The 22,017-nt window shown below is 45.3% G+C and overlaps 1 protein-coding gene across 2 annotated transcripts in view; it reads left to right on the top strand.

The window, feature by feature from the left end:
* Positions 1 to 6,516: 6,516 nt before the first annotated feature.
* MASP1 (MBL associated serine protease 1) overlaps positions 6,517 to 22,017 on the top strand; it is a 106,625-nt gene continuing 91,124 nt past the window's right edge. The window contains exons 1-2 of one of the 2 annotated variants that reach the window (XM_087965598.1): positions 6,517 to 6,911; positions 12,573 to 12,798. In XM_087965598.1, coding sequence (XP_087821724.1) covers positions 6,907 to 6,911; positions 12,573 to 12,798 — 231 coding nt within the window. In that variant the 5' untranslated portion in view covers positions 6,517 to 6,906. The remainder of the gene's footprint in view (positions 6,912 to 12,572; positions 12,799 to 22,017) is intronic. The other variant, XM_087965597.1, reaches the window with a different exon arrangement.

Genomic DNA, 22,017 nt, shown 5'->3' with positions numbered 1-22,017 from the left:
TCCCTGCTCCAAGCAAGAGACCCTAAATACCAGGGGCCTTCAAACTTGGCAGCTTTGTGGACTTCAACTCCCAGAATTCCTCCTCCAGTCGTGTTAGCTCGGGAATCCTGAGAGTTGGAAGTCCACCAGTCTTAAAAGTTTGAAGATCCTTGCTACGGTATATACCATCCAAGACAAATGGTTGTCCAATCTCTTCTAGAGAACCTCGAGTGATGGAGCACCCACAACGTCTAGAACAAGGGTCTTCAAACTTGGCAAATTTAAGACTTGTGGACTTCTAACTCCCAGAATTCCTGAGCTAACGTGACTGGAGGAGGGATTCTGGGAGTTGAAGTCCATAAGTCTTAAAGCTGTCAAGTTTGAAGACCCCTGTTCTAGAGGCAAGCTGTTCCACTGGTTAATTGTTCTCACTGTCAGGAAATTCCGAAATTCCTCCTTAGTCTGAGGTTGAATCTGTCTCTGACTTGACTCCTAGCATTCCCCAGCCAGCATGCTTTAAGATGGCTGAATATAAGAATCCTAGGGATAGAAGGAACCTCAGAGGTCTTCTAGTCCAACCCACTGCTCAAGCAGGAGACCTTATCCCATTTCAGACAAATGGCTGTCTAATCTCTTCTTAAAAACCTCCAGTGATGGAGTACCCACAACTTCTAGTGGCGAGCTGTTCCGCTGGTTAATCGTTCTAGCTGTCAAGAAATTTCTCCTTAATTCCAGGTTGCTTCTCTCTCCTTGGTTAGTTTCCATCTGTTGCTTCTTGTCCAGGAGCTTTGGGGAATAGCTTGGGCCCCCCCTCTTCTTTGTGGCACCCCTCAAATACTGGAAGGCTGCTATCATGTCATCCTTCGTCCTTCTTTTCTCTAGACTAGCCAGGCCCAGTTCCTTCAACCGTTCCTCGTGTGTTTTAAGACCAAGAAATAGAAACAAAGATGCATCAGGCACATATTTTCACATGTGGTGGACCTGCAATGCTGCAAACAAGTATTGGAGACTGATCCAGACATGGGTGGAACAAATGATTACGAGAGTGTATTCCGTTTAAGATGGAATTTTTGCAACGGTCGTAAGTGTGAAAACCTGTCATAAGGCACTTTTTTCAGTGGTGTTGTGACTTTGAACGGTCACTAAATGAACTGTCGTAAGTCGAGGACTCCTTGTATTACAGGAAGAACATCAATTCTTCAAGGACTTTCTCTTTGCCCACAAAAACAAGCCCTTGGGTCAGCCCGGCCCTGAAACTCCTAACCATTCAACAACATTTGGTCTCACTTATAATTTGACTTCACAGGGAACCTGTCTGGCTAAGTTTTAGGATTTATTTTGCGGCTGGTTTGAAGGCAACGTCAGATCTTGGCAGAAAAAGAGAGATTGGTTTTGTTTACACAACCAAATTTAAGTAAAAAAAAACTGTAAGCGGCTGATGGACTTTGCATGGCCTGCTAAATTTAAATTTGAATTAAACCTGCCTTGATATGGCTTTTTTTTTTTTTTAATTGGGAAGATGCCTTAGGATGGGGTCTTTCAAGAAGAGATTGGACAACCATTTTTCTGAAATGGTAGAGGGTTTTCTGCCTGAGGAGGGGGTTGGACTAGAAGACCTCCAAGGTCCCTTCCAACCCTATTCCTATCCCTATCCCTATTCTATTCTATTCTCTCCTATTAGTTCTATTCCATTCCATTCCATTCTATTCCATATTTCCTATTCCTGTTCTCTCCTGTTCTCTTCTATGTTCTGTTCTGTTCTGTTCTGTTCTGTTCTCTTCTATGTTCTGTTCTGTTCTGTTCTATTCTATTCTATTCTATTCTATTCTATTCTATTCTATTCTATTCTATTCTATTCTATTCTATTCTATTCTATTCTATTCCTTTTCTGTATTCTGTTCTCTTCTACAGTATGTTCTGTTCTGTTCTATTCCTTTTCTATATTCTATTCTGTTCTCTTCTATGTTCTGTTCTGTTCTATTCTGTTCTATTCTGTTCTCTTCTATGTTCTGTTCTATTCTATTCTATTCTATTCTATTCTATTCTATTCCTTTCCTTTTCTGTATTCTGTTCTCTTCTACAGTATGTTCTGTTCTGTTCTATTCCTTTTCTATATTCTATTCTGTTCTCTTCTATGTTCTGTTCTGTTCTCTTCTCTTCTCTGTTCTGTTCTGTTCTATTCTATCCTATTCCTTTTCTGTATTCTGTTCTGTTCTCTTCTATAGTATGTTCTGTTCTGTTCTATTCTATTCTATTCTATTCTATTCTATTCTATTCTATTCCTTTTCTATATTCTATTCTGTTCTCTTCTGTTCTCTTCTATGTTCTGTTCTGTTCTATTCTCTTCTGTTCTTTTCTCTTCTATGTTCTGTTCTGTTCTGTTCTGTTCTATTCTATTCCTTTTCTATATTCTATTTTGTTCTGTTTTCTTCTCTGTTCTGTTCTGTTCTCTTCTATTCAACTCCACTCCATTCCATTCCATTCTTCTGTTTTCTATTAATTCTAATTCTAATTCTAATTCTAATTCTAATTCTAATTCTAACCTTGGAACTGCCAACAATTTGGAGATAAGACATTTTGAACATTTTGGAAACATGGCTTTTAAGTTCACCCACCCGGTCCCTGGTTTTTCCCCTCAGCTGGAGGGTTCAAGACAATGCCAATTCATTTTGAATCCGGATAAGGATAATCTATGAAACTATTTAAGACAGGGGGGTCTCCAACCTAGGCAAGTATAAGCCCTGTGGACTTCAACTCCCAGAATTCCCCAGCCAGCCGTATCTGTTTCTTTTTTCTCTTATCCCCCAAAGAGGAGAGATTGCAGAGGAAGGGATTACAAGAGAGTAAGCTTTGCCGGCTGAGGGATTCTGGGAGTTGAAGTCCGTAAGCTTTGCCGGCTGAGGGATTCTGGGAGTTGAAGGCCGCAAGCTTTGCCGGCTGAGGGATTCTGGGAGTTGAAGGCCGCAAGCTTTGCCGGCTGAGGATTCTGGGAGTTGAAGGCCAAGCTTTGCCGGCTGAGGGATTCTGGGAGTTGAAGGCCACAAGCTTTGCCGGCTGAGGGATTCTGGGAGTTGAAGGCCGCAAGCTTTGCCGGCTGAGGGATTCTGGGAGTTGAAGGCCGCAAGTTTTGCCAGCTGAGGATTCTGGGAGTTGAAGGCCGCAAGTTTTGCCAGCTGAGGGATTCTGGGAGTTGAAGGCCACAAGCTTTGCCGGCTGAGGGATTCTGGGAGTTGAAGGCCACAAGCTTTGCCGGCTGAGGGATTCTGGGAGTTGAAGGCCACAAGCTTTGCCGGCTGAGGGATTCTGGGAGTTGAAGGCCACAAGTTTTGCCGGCTGAGGATTCTGGGAGTTGAAGGCCGCAAGTTTTGCCAGCTGAGGGATTCTGGGAGTTGAAGGCCACAAGCTTTGCCGGCTGAGGGATTCTGGGAGTTGAAGGCCGCAAGTTTTGCCGGCTGAGGGATTCTGGGAGTTGAAGGCCACAAGCTTTGCCGGCTGAGGGATTCTGGGAGTTGAAGGCCACAAGCTTTGCCGGCTGAGGGATTCTGGGAGTTGAAGGCCACAAGCTTTGCCGGCTGAGGGATTCTGGGAGTTGAAGGCCACAAGTTTTGCCGGCTGAGGGATTCTGGGAGTTGAAGGCCACAAGTTTTGCCGGCTGAGGGATTCTGGGAGTTGAAGGCCGCAAGCTTTGCCGGCTGAGGGATTCTGGGAGTTGAAGTCCTCAAATCTTAAAAGTGGCCAAGGCTGGAGATCCCTGATTTAAGACATGCTGGGTCTCCTAATTGGAAACTACCAACAGTCAAAAGTTTCAGGCACTGAGAGGAAGAATGTGCCAGGAAAAGACAGCAGCACAGCAGGGAAACTCGATGAAAAGGGTGGATTCCATTGAGAAAGAAAGGGAAGGGGAGAGGGTAGGTTGGAGGAAGGAGAGGGAGGAAGAGGGAGGAAAGAGGAGGGAGAGAAGGAAGGAGAGAGAGAGGAAAGGAGAAGAAAAGAGAGAAGGGAAGGGAAAGGGGAAAAGGAGGGAGATGGAAAGGGAGGGAGGAGAGGAGAGGGGAAGGGAGGAAGGAAGGGGAGAGGAAAGAGAGGAGGGGAGGGGAAGGGAAAAAGGAGGGAGATGGAAAGGGAGGGAGGGGGAAAGAAGGAGGGAAGGAAGGAGAGAGGAAAGGAGAAGAAAAGAGAGAAGGGGAGGGAAAGGGGAAAAGGAGGGAGAGGGAAAGGGAGGGAGGAGAGGAGAGGGAAGGGAGGGGAGGAAAGGGAAAGGGAAAAAGGAGGGAGCGGGAAAGAAGGAGGGAAGGAAGGGGAGAAGAAAGGAGAAGAAAGGAGGGGAGGAAAGGGAAAGGGGAAAAGGAGGGAGGGAGCAAAGGAGGAGGGAAGGAAGGAAGAAGAGGAAGGGAAGGAAGAGGAGGAGCATTGAAGACATCTAGCCCTTTTTCATACTCTACCCTGGTGTCTTTCCTGAGTAGCTACATTGGGAGAATCATGGTGTGTTCATTAAGCCAACATCCAACCAGGACCAATCCCTCCTTCCTTCCCCACACCCTGCAAGCGTGTTGTGTGTTTGTCCTGCAATTCCCAGAAAAACCTGGATCTGGCAAATCGGGACACAGTTGGCCTGACCCAGTCTGGGGAAACCCCCTCTCTCTCTTTCCTCCCTTCACACACACACACACACACACACACACACACACACACACACACACACACACACGCCCCCTTCCCTGGACTTCGATCTCCTCTTCCAGGAACTCGAGGGGGTTTCGGTGGTCTGCCTCCACTTCCGCCACCTTTCCCACCACCAGCACCACCACCATGGTGGGTAACTGGTGACGCGAGCGATGGGGCCCATCCAAAGTCAACACCCAGTGGGCAGCCTTGAACTTCCCAGCTTCCTATCCAACCCCTTTGAAATTACTTTGCTGAGGGGGGGAAAAGGTTGTATCTTGTCTATCGGTGTAATTAATCCCCACCCTCAGTTTTGAATAAATCACTCCAAATTTCTCTTTATCAGCGGTTCTTGATGGCTCGGCCTAGTGTTTCTCAGCCTGAACCTCTTGAAGGTGTATGGATTTCAATTCCCAGAATTCCCCAGCAAGCATAAAGCTGGCTGGGGAATTCTGGGAGTGGAAGTCCACCCCCCACCCCCGTCTTAAAGGATCCTGGCTGGGGGATTCTGGGAATTAAAGTCCAGACCTCTTAAAGCATTCTGGCTGGGGGATTCTGGGAGTGGAAGCCCTCCCCTCTTAAAGCATTCTGGCTGGGGGATTCTGGGAGTGGAAGCCCTCCCTCTTAAAGCAGGCTGGCTGGGGGATTCTGGGAGTGGAAGCCCTCCCCTCTTAAAGCAGGCTGGCTGGGGGATTCTGGGAGTGGAAGCCCTCCTCTTAAAGTGTGCTGGCTGGGGGATTCTGGGAGTGGAAGTCCTCCCTCTTAAAGCATTCTGGCTGGGGGATTCTGGGAGTGGAAGCCCTCCCCTCTTAAAGCATTCTGGCTGGGGAATTCTGGGAGTTGAAGCCCTCCCTCTTAAAGCATTCTGGCTGGGGAATTCTGGGAGTGGAAGGCCACCCCTCTTAAAGCATTCTGGCTGGGGGATTCTGGGAGTGGAAGCCCTCCCCTCTTAAAGCAGGCTGGCTGGGGGATTCTGGGAGTGGAAGCCCTCCCCTCTTAAAGCGTGCTGGCTGGGGGATTCTGGGAGTGGAAGCCCTCCCTCTTAAAGCATTCTGGCTGGGGGATTCTGGGAGCGGAAGCCCTCCCTCTTAAACCGTGCTGGCTGGGGGATTCTGGGAGCGGAAGCCCTCCCTCTTAAAGCAGGCTGGCTGGGGGATTCTGGGAGTGGAAGCCCTCCCTCTTAAAGCATTCTGGCTGGGGAATTCTGGGAGTTGAAGTCCACCCCTCTTAAAGCATGCTGGCCTGGGGGATTCTGGGAGGCGGAAGCCCTCCCTCTTAAACCGTGCTGGCTGGGGGATTCTGGGAGCGGAAGCCCTCCCCTCTTAAAGCAGGCTGGCTGGGGGATTCTGGGAGTGGAAGCCCTCCCCTCTTAAAGCATTCTGGCTGGGGAATTCTGGGAGTTGAAGTCCACCCCTCTTAAAGCATGCTGGCTGGGGGATTCTGGGAGTGGAAGCCCTCCCTCTTAAAGCATTCTGGCTGGGGAATTCTGGGAGTGGAAGCCCTCCCCTCTTAAAGCGTGCTGGCTGGAGGATTCTGGGAGTGGAAGCCCTCCCCTCTTAAAGCATGCTGGCCTGGGGGATTCTGGGAGTGGAAGCCCTCCCCTCTTAAAGCATTCTGGCTGGGGGATTCTGGGAGTGGAAGCCCTCCCCTCTTAAAGCGTGCTGGCCTGGGGGATTCTGGGAGTGGAAGCCCTCCCCTCTTCTAGTGCCAAGCCTGGGCAACCCTGTTCTGTGTTTCTGCTGCGGTTATCGCCGTGTTCAACGCAGACTTCGTACCCGCAGCCCCCCACGCTCTTTGAAACCATCTGCCCCAGCCCAGCCCGCAGGGCCTGGAGTTTTGACAACCAGCACATTCCTCCCTCGCACCCTTTGTGTGCAAAGAAAGCACCAGAGCCTGTGAGATCCTCCGTCCCGGCGGAGGAGCAGCCAGAGAGAAGGGACAGTGTGCTTGGTGTGTGTGTGCGTGCGTGCGTGTGTGTGTGTGTGTGTGTGTGTGTGTGCAGAGGGAGGAAGGCGTGACCAGCATGGGGAATGCCAGACCCCCTCCAGACACACTGCCTCACACAGACAACAGCCACACACACACACTCTGCCTTTCACTGCTTTTCTCTCTCCTCACTCCAAAGCTCTGGACAAAGATAAGCCAGCCGGCGTTGAGCATCGCACAGCGCACTGCAAGCACATAGCAAACCTCCTTCTATTCCAGAGGCATCCGAGGAGCCCCCCAAATTAAAGCCACCCCCAAGAGGGTGGGGGGAAAGAAACCATGAGGTGAGTCGCTGGCAGAAGGGGGGAGCGAGGGTGCAAGATTGCCAACACAATTGTCTCCTTTTGTGTGTGTGTTTGTGATGCCCCTTTGGTTGTTGTTTTCTTTTCTCGCCAAGGAGCATTTCTGGCAGGGAAGGGCGATCAAAGGTACTTTTTTTTTTTACCTCTCAGGTTTGGAGAAAGACACCTGTCAGTCTGGCACTTTCCTTCAGAAAGGGCAATGCTCCCGTTTGTTTGTTTGTTTTCTTCAATCTCAGGGGTACCTTGCGGGATTTTGATTCGATTTATTTATTTTTCTTCCCCCTTGCTGGGTGTGTGGATGACAGGGGTCAAGAGACAGAAGGGTTAGGGGGGGGGGTGTCTTTCTGCATTAAAAAAAAATTGCATTCTGGGGATTCCCACCCACCCCCCAGGATCAAAGGAACGGAGACTCTGGGAGTTGGAAGGGGGAATTGTAAATAAAGATTTGGGGTTGTAAATAAAGATTTGGGGTTGTAAATAAAGATTGGCATCCAGGACTGATCTCTGGAGAGGCTGCAGGCCAAGTAGAGAAAGAAATGGGGGGGGAGGATCCAGTGGCTTCTCTTGATTTATTCCTCTGATCTTGGTGCAGCTGCTTCATTATTATTATTATTATTATTATTATTATTATTATTATTATTTTAAAGTGGTTTTTGGCAAAGGGATTGCGAGTTTTCCAAACAACCGAGGGGGGCAGCCCATCAGAAGGACTCTGTTTATTTACTTATTGCCTCATCCTTCGCAGGCTAATCAATTTTGCAACTGACTTGTTTTGGAAAGATTGGGAATTAAATCCAACCGGGAAAACGTTGGCAAAACTGGGCAAGTCGTGCTGAAACGTAGCAAGGTTTGGAGCTACACGGAGCTCTTTCAAGGGAGAGGAAGGGCTTGAGGGTTGCACAGAGCTCTTGCCCTCCTAGTTAGGAACTGCAAGAGGGAAAGGAAGAAAGCAAACGGTAATTAAAGACTCGTGTTCGGAGGGCCATTCGAAGGCTGGGAGTCCATTGTAGTCCCTGCTGTTTATTTTGGCTTGCAACGAGGGTGATGAACCTTGCTATACCTGTGGAATATCCACCCGTTTTACAGAGATTGGACCCAGAGGACTTGGATATTTGAAAAAGTGGGATTTCTAATTGCATATACCTCAGTCCCAAATGTATGCTGCAAACAGAGAGCTAAAAACTCAGCTGCTGTATTTCCAGCAAGTGTGTCCTGAGGATAAATGGGGTAAAAAAAAAAAATCAAAATGGCGGAAGGAATAGGCCATTCTTGTCCCATTTTTAAGCACCAGGCAAGAAACCAGGAAAGAGTGAATTGTAGCTCTGGATAACTTTGGGCCAATCACCAGGAGACAGTGAGTTCTAGTCCCACCTTAGGCACAAAAGCCTGTTGGGTGACTTTGGGCCAATCACCAGGAGACGGGGAGTTCTAGTCCCGCCTTAGGCACAAAAGCCAGCTGGGTGACTTTGGGCCAATCACCAGGAGACGGGGAGTTCTAGTCCCGCTTTAGGCACAAAAGCCTGCTGGGTGACTGGGCCAATCACCAGGAGACAGGGAGTTCTAGTCCCGCTTTAGGCACAAAAGCCTGCTGGGTGACTTTGGGCCAATCACCAGGAGACAGGGAGTTCTAGTCCCGCTTTAGGCACAAAAGCCTGCTGGGTGACTTTGGGCCAATCACCAGGAGATGGGGAGTTCTAGTCCCACCTTAGGCACAAAAGCCTGCTGGGTGACTTTGGGCCAATCACCAGGAGACGGTGAGTTCTAGTCCCACTTCAGGCACGAAAGCCTGCTGGGTAACTTTGGGCCAATCACCAGGAGACAGGGAGTTCTAGTCCCGCTTAGGCACAAAAGCCTGCTGGGTGACTTTGGGCCAATCACCAGGAGATGGGGAGTTCTAGTCCCACCTTAGGCACAAAAGCCTGCTGGGTGACTTTGGGCCAATCACCAGGAGACGGTGAGTTCTAGTCCCACTTCAGGCACGAAAGCCAGCTGGGTGACTTTGGGCCAATCACCAGGAGACAGGGAGTTCTAGTCCCGCTTTAGGCACAAAAGCCTGCTGGGTGACTTTGGGCCAATCACCAGGAGATGGGGAGTTCTAGTCCCACCTTAGGCACAAAAGCCTGCTGGGTGACTTTGGGCCAATCACCAGGAGACGGTGAGTTCTAGTCCCACTTCAGGCACGAAAGCCTGCTGGGTAACTTTGGGCCAATCCCCAGGAGATGGTGAGTTCTAGTCCCGCCTTAGGCACGAAAGCCTGCTGGGTGACTTTGGGCCAATCACCAGGAGACGGGAGTTCTAGTCCCACCTTAGGCACAAAAGCCTGCTGGGTGACTTTGGGCCAATCACCAGGAGACGGGGAGTTCTAGTTCCACCTTAGCCAGGAAAGCTGGCTGGGTAACATTGGGCCAACCACCAGGAGACCAACCCACCTCACAGGGTTGTTGTGGGGCAAAGAGGAGGAAGAAGGAGGGTTAGGCATGCTTGGACCGTGAGCTTATTATTATAAATAATATTATATTATTATAAAAATAATAAAGGACAGGCTATAAATGAATAAATACATAAAGAAGAAGGGGTGGGCTCCAATCACAAGGTCCAAGCCGCCATCTTCACTCTCATCCAGTTGCTCCTGATTTGCCAACCTGCTAAACCAGGTCAAAAATGTTAATCTTGGTTTGCTTTTGCTTCCCCCCCGCCCTGCCATGGACTAGCATGCTGCGTAGATTTAGCTCAGTTTACAGTTCTGCACACTGTTTAAGTTAGTTTGCAGTTGGTTTACAGTTCAACGCACTCTGTGAAAATGGATGAATTCCACTGCCAGACAACGGTGTAAGAAAGCAGCCATCTACAAAATTGACACATCTGTCACAGGATGTTTACAGAAAATCGGAGCAGAGACATCCGGGATGGGTTTCTTGGTGTTGTTGTGTATTTAAAACGGTGTCTGCGACATGTTCTCACTTTCTCAGACCCCTTAAATCTGCACGGGAGGGGTGGGAAGGTTCCAGAACATGTTTCTCGACATTAGGAAATTTTAAGACGAGTGGACTCCAACTCCCAGAGTTCCCCAGCCAGGATATGAGGACTTCAACTCCCAGAATACCCCAGCCAGCATGTATGGACTTCAACTCCCAGAATTCCCCAGTCAGGGTATGAGGACTTCAACTCCCAAAATTCCCCAGCCAGAATGTGTGGAGTTCAACTCCCAGAATTCCCCAGCCAGGATGTGTGGACTTCAACTCCCAGAATTCCCCAGCCAGGATATTGTGGACTTCAACTCCCAAAATTCCCCAGCCAGTTTATGTGGACTTCAATTCCCAGAATTCCCCAGCCAGAATGTATGGACTTCAACTCCCACAATTCCCCAACCAGGTTATGTGGAGTTCAACTCCCAGAATTCTCCAGCCAGGATATGTGGACTTCAATTCCCAGAATTCCCCAGCCAGGATATGTGGACTTCGGTTCCCAGAATTCCCCAGCCAGAATGTATGGACTTCAACTCCCACAATTCCCCAGCCAGTTTATGTGGAGTTCAGCTCCCAGAATTCTCCAATCAGGATATGATGACTTCAAACCCCAGTATCCCCCAGCCAGTATCTATGGACTTCAATTCCCAGAATTCCCCAGCCAGCATGTATGGACTTCAACTCCCAGAATTTCCCTGTCAGGATGTGAGGACTTTAACTCTCAGAATGCCTCAGCCAGGATGTGTGTAAACTTCAACTCCCAGAGTGCTGCCTCGGGAACTCTTAAAGAAAACAGTTTATGGAGGGAGTCAATCCAGTCCGCACCCAAAGCAGAGTTAATTCGAAATTTAAAAAAAACACCCGACACAAACCACACTGTAGGAATTACTAGGGCAGGCAAGGATGATTAATTGTAGACTTCTACAGATAACGCAGCCACCAGTTGGGAGGAAGCCAAAACACAGATATGTTCTGACAAGAATAATGCACGCTTTGCTTCCAGCACTGGGCCATGCGCAGTTTGTCCTTTTAAACAGACCTTCCAGCTGCAGCCCATGAAGGAGATCAGGGCCCCTTCCTCCCCCGTAGACCACACCATTCACGTTTCTCCCTCTTCCGTTCCTCCCTGCATGCCCTAGGATGAAGAGGGGATGGGCCTGGGTCCTCCTCTGACTGCTCAGCCGGCCTCTGCCCTTCCCTCCGGAGCCACACTCCCACTCCCTGTCGGCTGTTCCTCCTCTCCCTTGGAGTCAGACTCCAACAGGAACACGACAGTAAAATAATAGTAAAGATAATACAGTGAAATCATATATTATAATTGATTACTATGGAAAGAATTATAATTTGCTCTAAAAGGATGAAGTCAATTTGTAATTAAAGTCTAATGATGATTTAACAATAAGACAACATGATATGGATAGGTTTTTTTACAATATGAATCTTAATCTAAATTTAAGAGGGAAAGACTGTTGATATTATGCAGAAGAGATATGTACCGACCGACACACTGTACAATGGAAAGAAGGTTTTATTTGTTGTTTTGTGTTTGCATTTGTTTATGTTTGTTGTTAAAAATTAAAAAAAAAAACAGCAACCACCCTGTAGCTAATTTATCAAATGCAGTGATTCACTTTAACAATGCTGGCCAAACAAAAAGGTGGCAAAACGGGACAAAACTTATTGAACAGACGTCTCCCTGAATGACAGAAATGTTGGCCTCCATTTATGGTTGTAAGTCAAGGACTACCGTCAGAGTCACCTTCCTGAGTGTTTCGTTCCTTGCCTGGCCCACCTTGCAGGGCGGTCAGTGTGTGAAGACACACAGGCAGTGATGGGATTCAAATAATTTAACAACCGGTTCTCTGCCCTAATGATTTCTTCCAAATATCAGTTCACCAAATCCAGTGGTCGCCAACCAGTGGGCTGGGGACCACTGGTGGTCCATGACAAAATTTTGGTGGTCCAGAGAGAAATGTCACCCCACCCCCCAAAGCAATTAATCCAGGTGGTGCGGGAACACAAGGCTGCGCTGCCCACATGGCCAGTGGGATCACAAGGCTTGTGTCACTTGCATTGCGAACAACATGAGGGAGTGAGGGGAGGGGGGAAAGGGCAGAGGGGGGGGGGACTTGTCCCACGCGTCCCACACACCTGGCCTGGCCAACCGGGCTGCTTCTTTCTTCTTCTTTCTTTTGGCTGCACGCAAGGAAAGCAGCCAAAGTCTTTCTTTCTCTCCCCAAACTCCACCAGAAATGAGTCTTTGGGACCCTGCAAGGCCTCCTGCTCCAAGAGGCTGCGCCGGCAAAGGCTCATTTCTGGCGGAGTTTGGGGGAGAGAAAGAAAGATTTCTGCGGCTTCTGCTGCTTTCCTTGCATGGAGCCAAAAGTCTCTCTGTCTCAGTCTCTCTCCCCCTGAGAAGGGAGCTGGAGATGGTATCCTGTGATTCCAAATAAAGAACAATCAATAGGTAGGAAAACGGGGTGGGAGAATTTCCTGCAGACTTTTTTGGGGATTTTACTCTGGTCCACAGGATTTAAAATGATGAATTTGGTGGTCCTTGTGGTGCAAAAGTTTGGCAGCCCCTGCACCAATTTGCTCAGAAAGTTAACAACCAGTGAGAACCGGCTGAATCCCACCACTGCACATAAATATCAATCACCGTGTCCCTGTTTTCCAGGTGTTTGCTGATTTGGTGCCTTGGTGCCATACGGTTGTTTGGAGCAGACACCGTCGACCTGAATGAGATGTTTGGACAAATCAGCTCTCCCGGGTATCCGGACTCTTATCCCAGTGATTCTGAAGTGACATGGAACATCTCCGTGACGGAGGGATTTCGTGTGAAACTCTACTTCATGCATTTCAACCTGGAGCCGTCCTACCTTTGCGAATACGACTACTTGAAGGTGAGTTTAAAAAATGCAATTTCTCTTCTTTGGCATCTGGTTAAAATTGGGGAAATTTAGTTTATTGATTTTTACATATACATATACATATACATATACATATACATATACATATACATATACATATACATACATACATATGATTTCGTAGATTTTCACAGGTACAGGTATGTAGGTCTCGGTGTGTTCGGGTCTTTTCCCGTGTAAGATTGAGAGTATCTTGGCGACGTTTTGGCGAGGTCCCACTCGCCATCCTCAGGCTGCTGCTTTCGGCTTCGTGCCAGTGCAAGCAGTGTGTGATCGGAGCTGCCGTCTCTCTATAAATACTGGTGGTGGGGGCTGGTGTGCTGGGTTGGTTGGCTGCGCTGCTGCCTCTTGATTGGTTGATGGAGTTGAGGTTGGTATAATGGGCTGTGTGATGGCCTTGTGAGTTTTGTTGTGGAGATATCCTGGATCTTGTGCTGTAATCTCCCGGGTCGTTTGTTTTCTAGTGATCTTTTTTCCATTAGCCTCTCGTGTTTTAACGGCTTGGGTAATGGGTTGTGTGATGGGCTTGCGAGTTCTTTTGTTGTGGTATCCTGGGTCCTGCGTTGTAATCTCCTGGGTTGTTTGTGTTTTGATCTCTTTTCCATTAGCCTCCTGTGTAGTAACGGCTTGGGTAATGGGTTGTGTGATGACCTTGTGAGACTTCTTGCTGTGGTATCCTTGGTCTTGTGCTGTGATATCCTGGGTCATTTGCTGTGTTGCAACTTCTTGAGTCCTTGTGGTGTAATTTCCTGAGTTTTCTGATGTGATGTCCTGAGCGGGTGGCTGTGATGTAGCATTCTGGGTTTTAGTCTGGCTTCGAGTTTGGGGTCTGGGTCTGTGTTCTTGGCGTGTGTCAGCTTGTTTGGTTTTGGGGTCGGGGGATGTGACAGCTGGCAAAGCATCCATGGTATGTTTTCTGGATGGTGGTTGTCCTTCGTTTATAGGATGGGCTTGGGCCTGGGTCTGATGAGGGGGATTGGCGGTGGTGTCCCGTGTTGTATTGGGTCTGGTGTTGTTTTTCGTGGCTGGGACTCATTTGTTGGTGAGGGCTAGCTTCCAGATGTCTGGTAGGCGGGAGGTATCATCCCGTCTATTCATGTTATGGGGGTGTTTCTCTATCTCGATGGCTTCTCTGATTATTCTCTTCCTGGAGTGTTCAGTGTTGGATATTAATTTGGTTCCTTCAAAATATCCAACACTGAACACTCCAGCAAGAGAATAATCAGGGAAGCCATCGAGATAGAGAAACACCCCCATAACATGAATAGACGAACTCACAGACGAACACAATACAGAAGCCTGATGATGGCAGATGAGATTCTGCCGAAACGTTGCTACAACTTTAAAAGCATAACTACAATGACGTGGGAAAATACCCGAACAAAGCTGAATGCCATACATGTAAGTACCTGCGAAAACTTAAGAAAACATATATATATATAAACATATACATATACATACATACATACATACATACATACATACATACATACATATATGGATCTTTGGTTATTCGGGTTTTCTCCCGCGTAAGATTGGAAGTATCTAGGCAACGTTTCAATGAAGTCTCATTCATCATCTTCAGGCTTGTGTCTTCGGCTCTGTGCTTCTCCTCTGAGGATATATATATATCCTACTTTTTGTAACTATTCAAAGTGGTGTATGCAAGGCTGCTGTTTCCTATTGTCCCTGGCACAACAATCTTCCAAGGTGTGAGGGGTTGAAAGAGAAGGACCAGCCCAAAGTCACCCAGCCAGCTGTCATGCCTAAGGCGAGACTAGAATTCACCATCTCCTGGTCATTGGCCCAAAGTCACCCAGCCGGCTTTCATGCCTAAGGCAGGACTAGAACTCACTATCTCCTGGTCATTGGCCCAAAGTCACCCAGCCGGCTTTCATGGCTAAGGCAGGACTAGAACTCATCATCTCCTGGTGATTGGCCCAAAGTCACCCAGCTGGCTTTCATGCCTAAGGCGGGACTAGAACTCACCGTCTCCTGGTGATTGGCCTAAGGCAGAACTGGAACTCACCATCTCCTGGTAATTGGCCCAAAGTCACCCAGTCGGCTTTCATGGCTAAGGCAGGACTAGAACTCATCATCTCCTGGTCATTGGCCCAAAGTCACCCAGCCGGCTTTCATGCCTAAGGCAGGACTAGAACTCACCGTCTCCTGGTAATTGGCCCAAAGTCCCCCTGCTGGCTTTCATGCCTAAGGCGGGACTAGAACTCACCATCTCCTGGTGATTGGCCCAAAGTCACCCAGTTGGCTTTCATGCCTAAGGCGGGACTAGAACTCCCCGTCTCCTGGTTTGTAGTCCAGCATCTTCACCATTAGGCCAGATTGAACTGGGAGCCTTTGGTTACCAAAATTTAAGTGCGTACATTTTGCTTTATCTTTTCGTTTCTCACATCCAAAAGGACGCAGTTACATTGGGAACAGCATCCTTAGCTAAGATGGCTAAAAGGCAGTTAAGCCATGAAATCCTAGTTTGTGCTGTGAAGTTAGTTTGTGCGTAAACTAAGATTTCACAGCTTAGTGTAGCATTCCCTTTGTGGTTCAATGCCTTTTTAAAAAAGACTAACAACGCGAGTAGTCCTCGCTTAAAACAACCAGCCGACGTTACGACCTACCCCCTTCCAAAGGTACTTAGGATCTGATTTCGAAGACAGACAAACACACACAGACCATGGTCACAGGATCACACAACCCCAATTTTTGACTTTTTCGCCTGTTTCCTGTGTTTACTTCCAATTTCCGGGCAAAACAAAATTCATTTCATGACCATGGCATTCGCTTAATGATGGCTGGCAAAAAGGTTGTAAAATTGGAAGCAGTCTTACGGTGACCCACTTAATGCCTTAAGACCTTAATTCCGGCCTCAGTTATGGTTGTAAGTAAATTATCCCTGTAAAGTGTAAATTATTTCAGTCTCCCGGTTCAACATGTTTGTGTGAACGCTACTTAAAACACTGAATTTTATGAGCTGCATGAATTCTGGGGCAGCATTCAGAGATACGGTGTTGATTTAGGGTAGAAAAACACCTTTGGCTGCCTTCACCGAACAAACTTGGTTGGTTTTTAACCGGGGTTTGCCTCTTTGTGGCTTAATCTGTTTTTTGGGGGAGTTAATTTATAAGTCAGAGTATTACACCGATCTTGTATCTGAGTTGTGTAGTAAAACCGTCTCTCGTTGTCTTTTGCCAGCCTGAAATTCCAGGGTGATATTGTATATTTATTTATTTCTATATTTATTCAGTCCTTGACTTACTACCGTTCATTTAGTGACCGTTGGAAGTTACAAGGGCACTGAAAGAAGTGACTTAAAGACCATTATTCATAAATTACAACCAGTGCAACATCTCCCTCGTCACATCATCAAAATTCAGAGGCTTGGCAACTGACTCGTATTTACGATGGTCGCAGTTGTCCCCGGGGTCACAGGAACCCCTTTTGCGACCTTCTGACAAGCAGAGTCAATGGGGGAAGCCAGATTCATTTAACGACCGAGTTACTAACTTCATAACCGCAGCAATTCAGTTAACAATTTGGGCAAAGTAAGGCAAAAAAAAATGGGACAAAACTCACTTAACAATGGAAGTTTGGGGCTCGAATGTGGACATAAGTCAAGGACTGTCTGTAAATTTGCTATGAAGACACGTGTTGTGGTTCGCCGGCAGCCAGTACAGATGGCAGCGGAATCGGACAGTGGGGAAGAAAGGGAACCAGTCTGGGAGTTTGGAGAGGACTTGGACGAGGGTCCTGTGACCAATGCAGGGATGGGGCCTGGACCATCTGAGAGTTATGTGCTGACTCCGGAGGCTCTGGAGTCTGGCAGCAGCGAGGCAGAGGACCCAGGGGAGCCTGTTCCCAGTGCGCATGTGCGCAGAGCTGCTAGAAGGCGAGAGCAGCTGAGACAAAAGGGACAACTCGGGAGTAAGGATAGGAGGTGATTGCCCCTCCCATAAGGGATAAAGGACAGGCAAAGGTGCCAAAACCTTTGCAGGAAGCAAGGTCGTTCGTTCAGTTCAGAGTCATCCTTGAAGCTCTTTGTACTTTGGTTGATTTTTTTTCTAGTTCATTTGACACTTCGGTTGTTGGTAGCACTTCACAGAAAAGAAAGGTGGGTGCTTATCTCGAGGAACTGTTTGGAACTCATTACGGGCTGGGAATGCAGATAATTCCCAGCATTGAAATAAAACAAGAGTTGTTTGGACTAAGTGTGTGCTTAATTACAGTCTCAGGAAGCTTTGGTCAGAACAACAACTTCGTACAACTTTCTATGTTACGTTAGTTTGGTATTTTATAGGTGTTTTTAGGTGTTACACAGGCCACCTGTTTGGGGTCGAGTAGGGATTATGTATTAATCAAATCCAGAAGGTAACCAGGTTCATTAGCAGGTGTTCAGTTTATGTTGTGTGAATGCAGCTGTTTTCATTCCATGAAGTCTTCCTTAGCCTGGGTCAGCATGCTTTCTACATTATCTCTCTTTGCTATGTTCTTTCAATTGCACAATTCTGCTAAAAATGACAATTGCCTGATGTGGCTTAGAATGAAAGCGCCTTCTAATCAGACCTCTGAATTGTCCACAAAAACAACCTTTGTTCCTTCAGATTGGACAAGCTTGGACATTAACTTGGGGCTGGTTTGGGCTGCGGATCAAAGGTTGCTTATCATTTGCAAAATTCTTGAATGTGCAGAAATGGATAGAGTCACCTTGGAATTGAGTAACAAAGAGGACTCAGAATATTATACAATTTGGAATATTTGGTACCAATGGGTAGACAGTAAAATATGAAATATATAGGTCAAAATGGAAATATATTTTGCATACTTGTATACATGTATGATCAATGAGAACTTGTTGAAATGGATGGATTGTCAGGAAAGTAGAGATTTATATTAATAATATTTATGTCTATATTTATAATATTCATTTAGTTTTATTTATATTGTATAATTATTAAAGTTAATATATTTAGAAGTAAGAAGTAAGAGATAAAGGAATACTTAGATAAAATCTTATACTTTTTTCTTTTTAAGTGTTATAGAATATAGAGTTTAGTGCATAGATTATATTTATATAGATTTATACCTGATTTTCTTTAGATATATATGGTTATTTCGTGCTAACTTTATACTTTTTGATTTACTGACCTATATATTTGAATTACTGATTTTATTAATATTATTAATGGATTATTAACTATTATTAATAATATTGCTATTAACTGTCAAGTATTAATTGCATTTATCGTATTGATTGTACTGTCAAGAAAACGATGTTGAAATGTATCGATATACTTTTTTGATATATTTGTATATGTTTTAATATGTTAATTTTCAATAAAGGTTTTTTTAAAATTAAAAAAAAAGGTTGCTTATCCTTAAATCTACTTCCACTATCTTGTCTCAACAAATCTATATTGTTGCGAACTCTGTCTGTCAGATATACTCCCTTTGAACATGGCGTCTCTAAATCGTATTTTGCAACATGGTTTGAATTGAACTGAGCTGGTTTTGTTAGATATCTGCTGTACGCAATTCCTAAGTAGTGAATTAGTAACTACAAGCCAAGAAGGGTTGAATTTTTGAACAAAGATTAACTTTCCAAAAAGTAACAACACAGAGAGAAGAGTAGAGGAGGGAAGTGGAGGGTGTGTGTCAGAAAAGCTCAGTGATCAAACCCCTGCCTCATTTTATGTGGCACTTACAAAAGTCGCACAAACTTATGACAGTCACACAAACTAAGATTTTGTGGCTTAGTGTGGCATACCCTTTGGCTAGTTTGTGGTTCAAGGTGTTTAAAGACACTGTGGATCGTGTTAACGTATGTGGTAGACATGTGCAGAAGCTAAAAGATACTGGACTAAAATACACACATGGTTGGAAAAGGTTGGATAAAACAACACATAGATTTAAAACCAGAGATATTTTTATTGGGGATTTTGCCTGAAGGTTATAGTAAAGAAACAACGTATTTGATTATCAACGTAATAACAGCACTAAAATTGTATTTGCACAAAATTGGAAAAAATGAGAAAATTCCGACGGAGGAGTAAATGATTAAGAAAATAATGGAATGTGCAGAAATGAGTAGATTAACATTAGCAGTTAGAAAACAAGAAGAAAAGGAGTATTATAAGATCTGGGATTTATTTTACGAATGGCTAGATAGAAGAGTAAGAAATTGAAGTATATCATAATAGTAATGATATGTGATAATTGATTATTTTTGAATAAGTTATGATATGAATATAAGTTAGTAAGAGATATTTGCTTTGAAAAATAGCCTAGAATTGAAATTAAAACTTTAATGATAGTATAATAATGATACAATATGATATAGAATTGTTGATTAGAATATAATATGAATGTAAACTTAAGAGGAAAGGACTATAACCGTGATGGCGAACCTATGGCATGCGTGCCACAGGTGGCACACAGAGCCATTGGTGCCGGCATGCCAGCTGCAGGCAAACTTGCCTCACTGCGCACCTCCCAGCGGATTTTCGGCTGGTTTGGGGCCTTTTTCGGCCTCCCAGAGGCTTGAGGAAGGCTTCTGCAGGCTTCTGCAGGCTTTGTAGGCCGAAAACTAGCCCCGTTTCATCACTTCGTTTTTCCGAAAATACCGGAAGTGACAAAACGGGGCTAGTTTTCGGCCTGCAAAGCCTGCAGAAGCCTTCCTCAAGCTCTCTGGGAGGCCGAAAAGGGCTTCCACCTGACCGAAAATCAGCAAAACACATCAGCTGTATAGGCTTTATAGAGTGGTATTAGTACTTCCCTTGATCTTGATCGTATCCCTCTGTTAATACAACTTAGGATTGCATTGGCTTTTTTGGCTGCTGCTGCACACGGCTGGCTCTTATTTAGCTGGTTGTCCACTAAGACTCCAAGATCCCTCTCCCAGTTCCTGCTATTGAGCCTGGTTTCACCCAGTCTATATGGGTCCTTTTGGGTTTTTCTTGCCTAAGTGTAGGACTTCACTTTTCTCTACATTGAATTTCATTTTGTTAGATATGGCCCAGTGTTCTAGTCTGTCAAGATCCATCTGGATCTTGAGCCTATCTTCTTGGGTGTTGGCTATTCCTGCCAGCTTGGTATCATCTGCAGATTTGGTAAGTTCCCCTTCTAGTCCCTCATCTAAGTCGTTAATGAAGATATTGAAGAGTCCTGGGCCTAAGACGGAACCTTGTGGCACCCCACTGCTTACTTCCCTCCAGGTAGACTTAGACCCATTAAGGACGACTCGTTGAGTACGGTTTGCCAGCCAGTTGCGAGTCCATCTACTGGTGGTGCTATCTATTCCACTTTTTTCTAGCTTACTAAGAAGTAGGTTGTGGTCTACTTTGTCAAATGCTTTGCTGTAATCTAAATACATGTATATTACGTCCACAGTATTTTGCTGGTCTACTAATTCAGTCACTGTGTTGAAGAATGAAATAAGATTGGTTTGGCACGATCTGTTCTTAACAAACCCGTGCTGACTGCTAGTTATTACTTTACTTGTTTCTAGATGTTGGCAGATGTGTTTTTTTATTATCTTTTCCAGTATCTTCCCGGGTATTGATGTTAGGCTGATTGGTCTATAGTTTCCTGGGTCTGTTTTTTTTTTCTCCCTTTTTTGAAGATAGGAACCACATGAGCTCTTTTCCAGTCCTCTGGTAGTTCCCTGGTGCTCCAGGATTTTTGAAAGATATGGTGCAGTGGTTCTGAGATGACCTCTGCCAGCTCCTTTAAAACTATGGGAGGTAATCCATCAGGCCCCGGTTATTTGTTTTCATCAAGAACAGACAGGCGTTCTCTTACTATTTTTTTGCTTATTTTAACTTTTATTTCTGGTCTGTCTTTTACAGTTATGTTTTTGGTGGGTTGAGCTATCGTTTCTTTTTGCGTGAAGACAGATGCAAAGAATGAGTTAAGCAGTTCTGCTTTCTCTCTGTTGCCTGTTACTTCCTTGCCATCTTCTCTCTTTAGTGGACCGTTTCCTTGATTTTTTTTCTTGTTATTTATATGTTGGAAGAAACTTTTTTTATTATCTTTGACATGTTGCAAAACTTTGTTCATTCTGAGCCTTTGCTATCCTGACTTCGTCTTTGCAGATTCTGGCTATCTGCTGATATTCTGCCTTAGTTGTACGTCCTTCTTTCCATTTTTTGTACTTGTCCTTTTTTCTTTCAATTTGCCAGAGAGATCTTTGTGTAGCCATGCTGGTTTCTTCTTGGATTTCTTGTTTTTCTTTCTCAGTGGTATGGTGCTGGTCTGGGCTTCTAGGATCATACTTTTTAGATTTCCTAAGATTCTTGAGTTGTTTTCCCCTTTAGGATTTTCATCCATGGAATCTTTCCCAAGTTCTCTCTGAGTTTATTGAAATCAGCTCTTTTAAAATCCAAGGCTCTGGTGTTATTATGTTCTGTTGCTTGTGTTTGAGATCTATCTATCTATCTATCTATCTATCTATCTATCTATCTATCTATCTATCTACCTACCTATCTATCTATCTATCTGTCTATCATCTATCTATCTATCTATCTATCTATCTATCTATCTATCTATCTATCTATCTATCTATCTATCTATCTCTATATATCTATATCTATATCTATATCTATATCTATATCTATCATCCATCCATCCATCCATCCATCCATCCATCTATGTATCTATCTATCTTATATCTATCTATCTATCTATCTATCTACCTATCTATCTATCTATCATCTATCTATCTATCTATCTATCTATCTATCTCTATCTATCTATCTCTATATATCTATATCTATCATCCATCCACCCTCCCACCCACCCACCCACCCACCCATCCATCCATCCATCCATCCATCCATCCATCCATCCATCTATCTATCTATCTATCTATCTATCTATCTATCTATCTATCTATCTATCTATCTATCTATCTATCTATCTATCTATCTATCCCACTCATGCATCATCACAAAATCTTCAGGACAGTAAAGCCTACAAACTTGAAATTTGGCATGTTCCTCTTGGCTACTCACTAAGAACGGATTTTTCCAAATGATCCTCAGAGCATTAATATTTCCTATCTTATTATTATTAACACGCTCTGATGCTAAGGAGTTCTACTCCCCCTTCCTACCTGGAAAGAAATCTGTTCCAAATGCAAAACACAAGCAGAGGAGTTTCAGTTTCAGAGCGCCAAGCAGCTTTAGT

This window comes from Notechis scutatus, chromosome 4 (genome assembly GCF_049901735.1).
Source record: "Notechis scutatus isolate UNSWTSFEM ecotype Mainland chromosome 4, rNotScu1.2, whole genome shotgun sequence".
In the NCBI taxonomy this organism is placed as follows: Eukaryota; Metazoa; Chordata; class Lepidosauria; order Squamata; family Elapidae; genus Notechis; species Notechis scutatus.
This window is presented reverse-complemented; position numbering and strand designations above follow the sequence as displayed.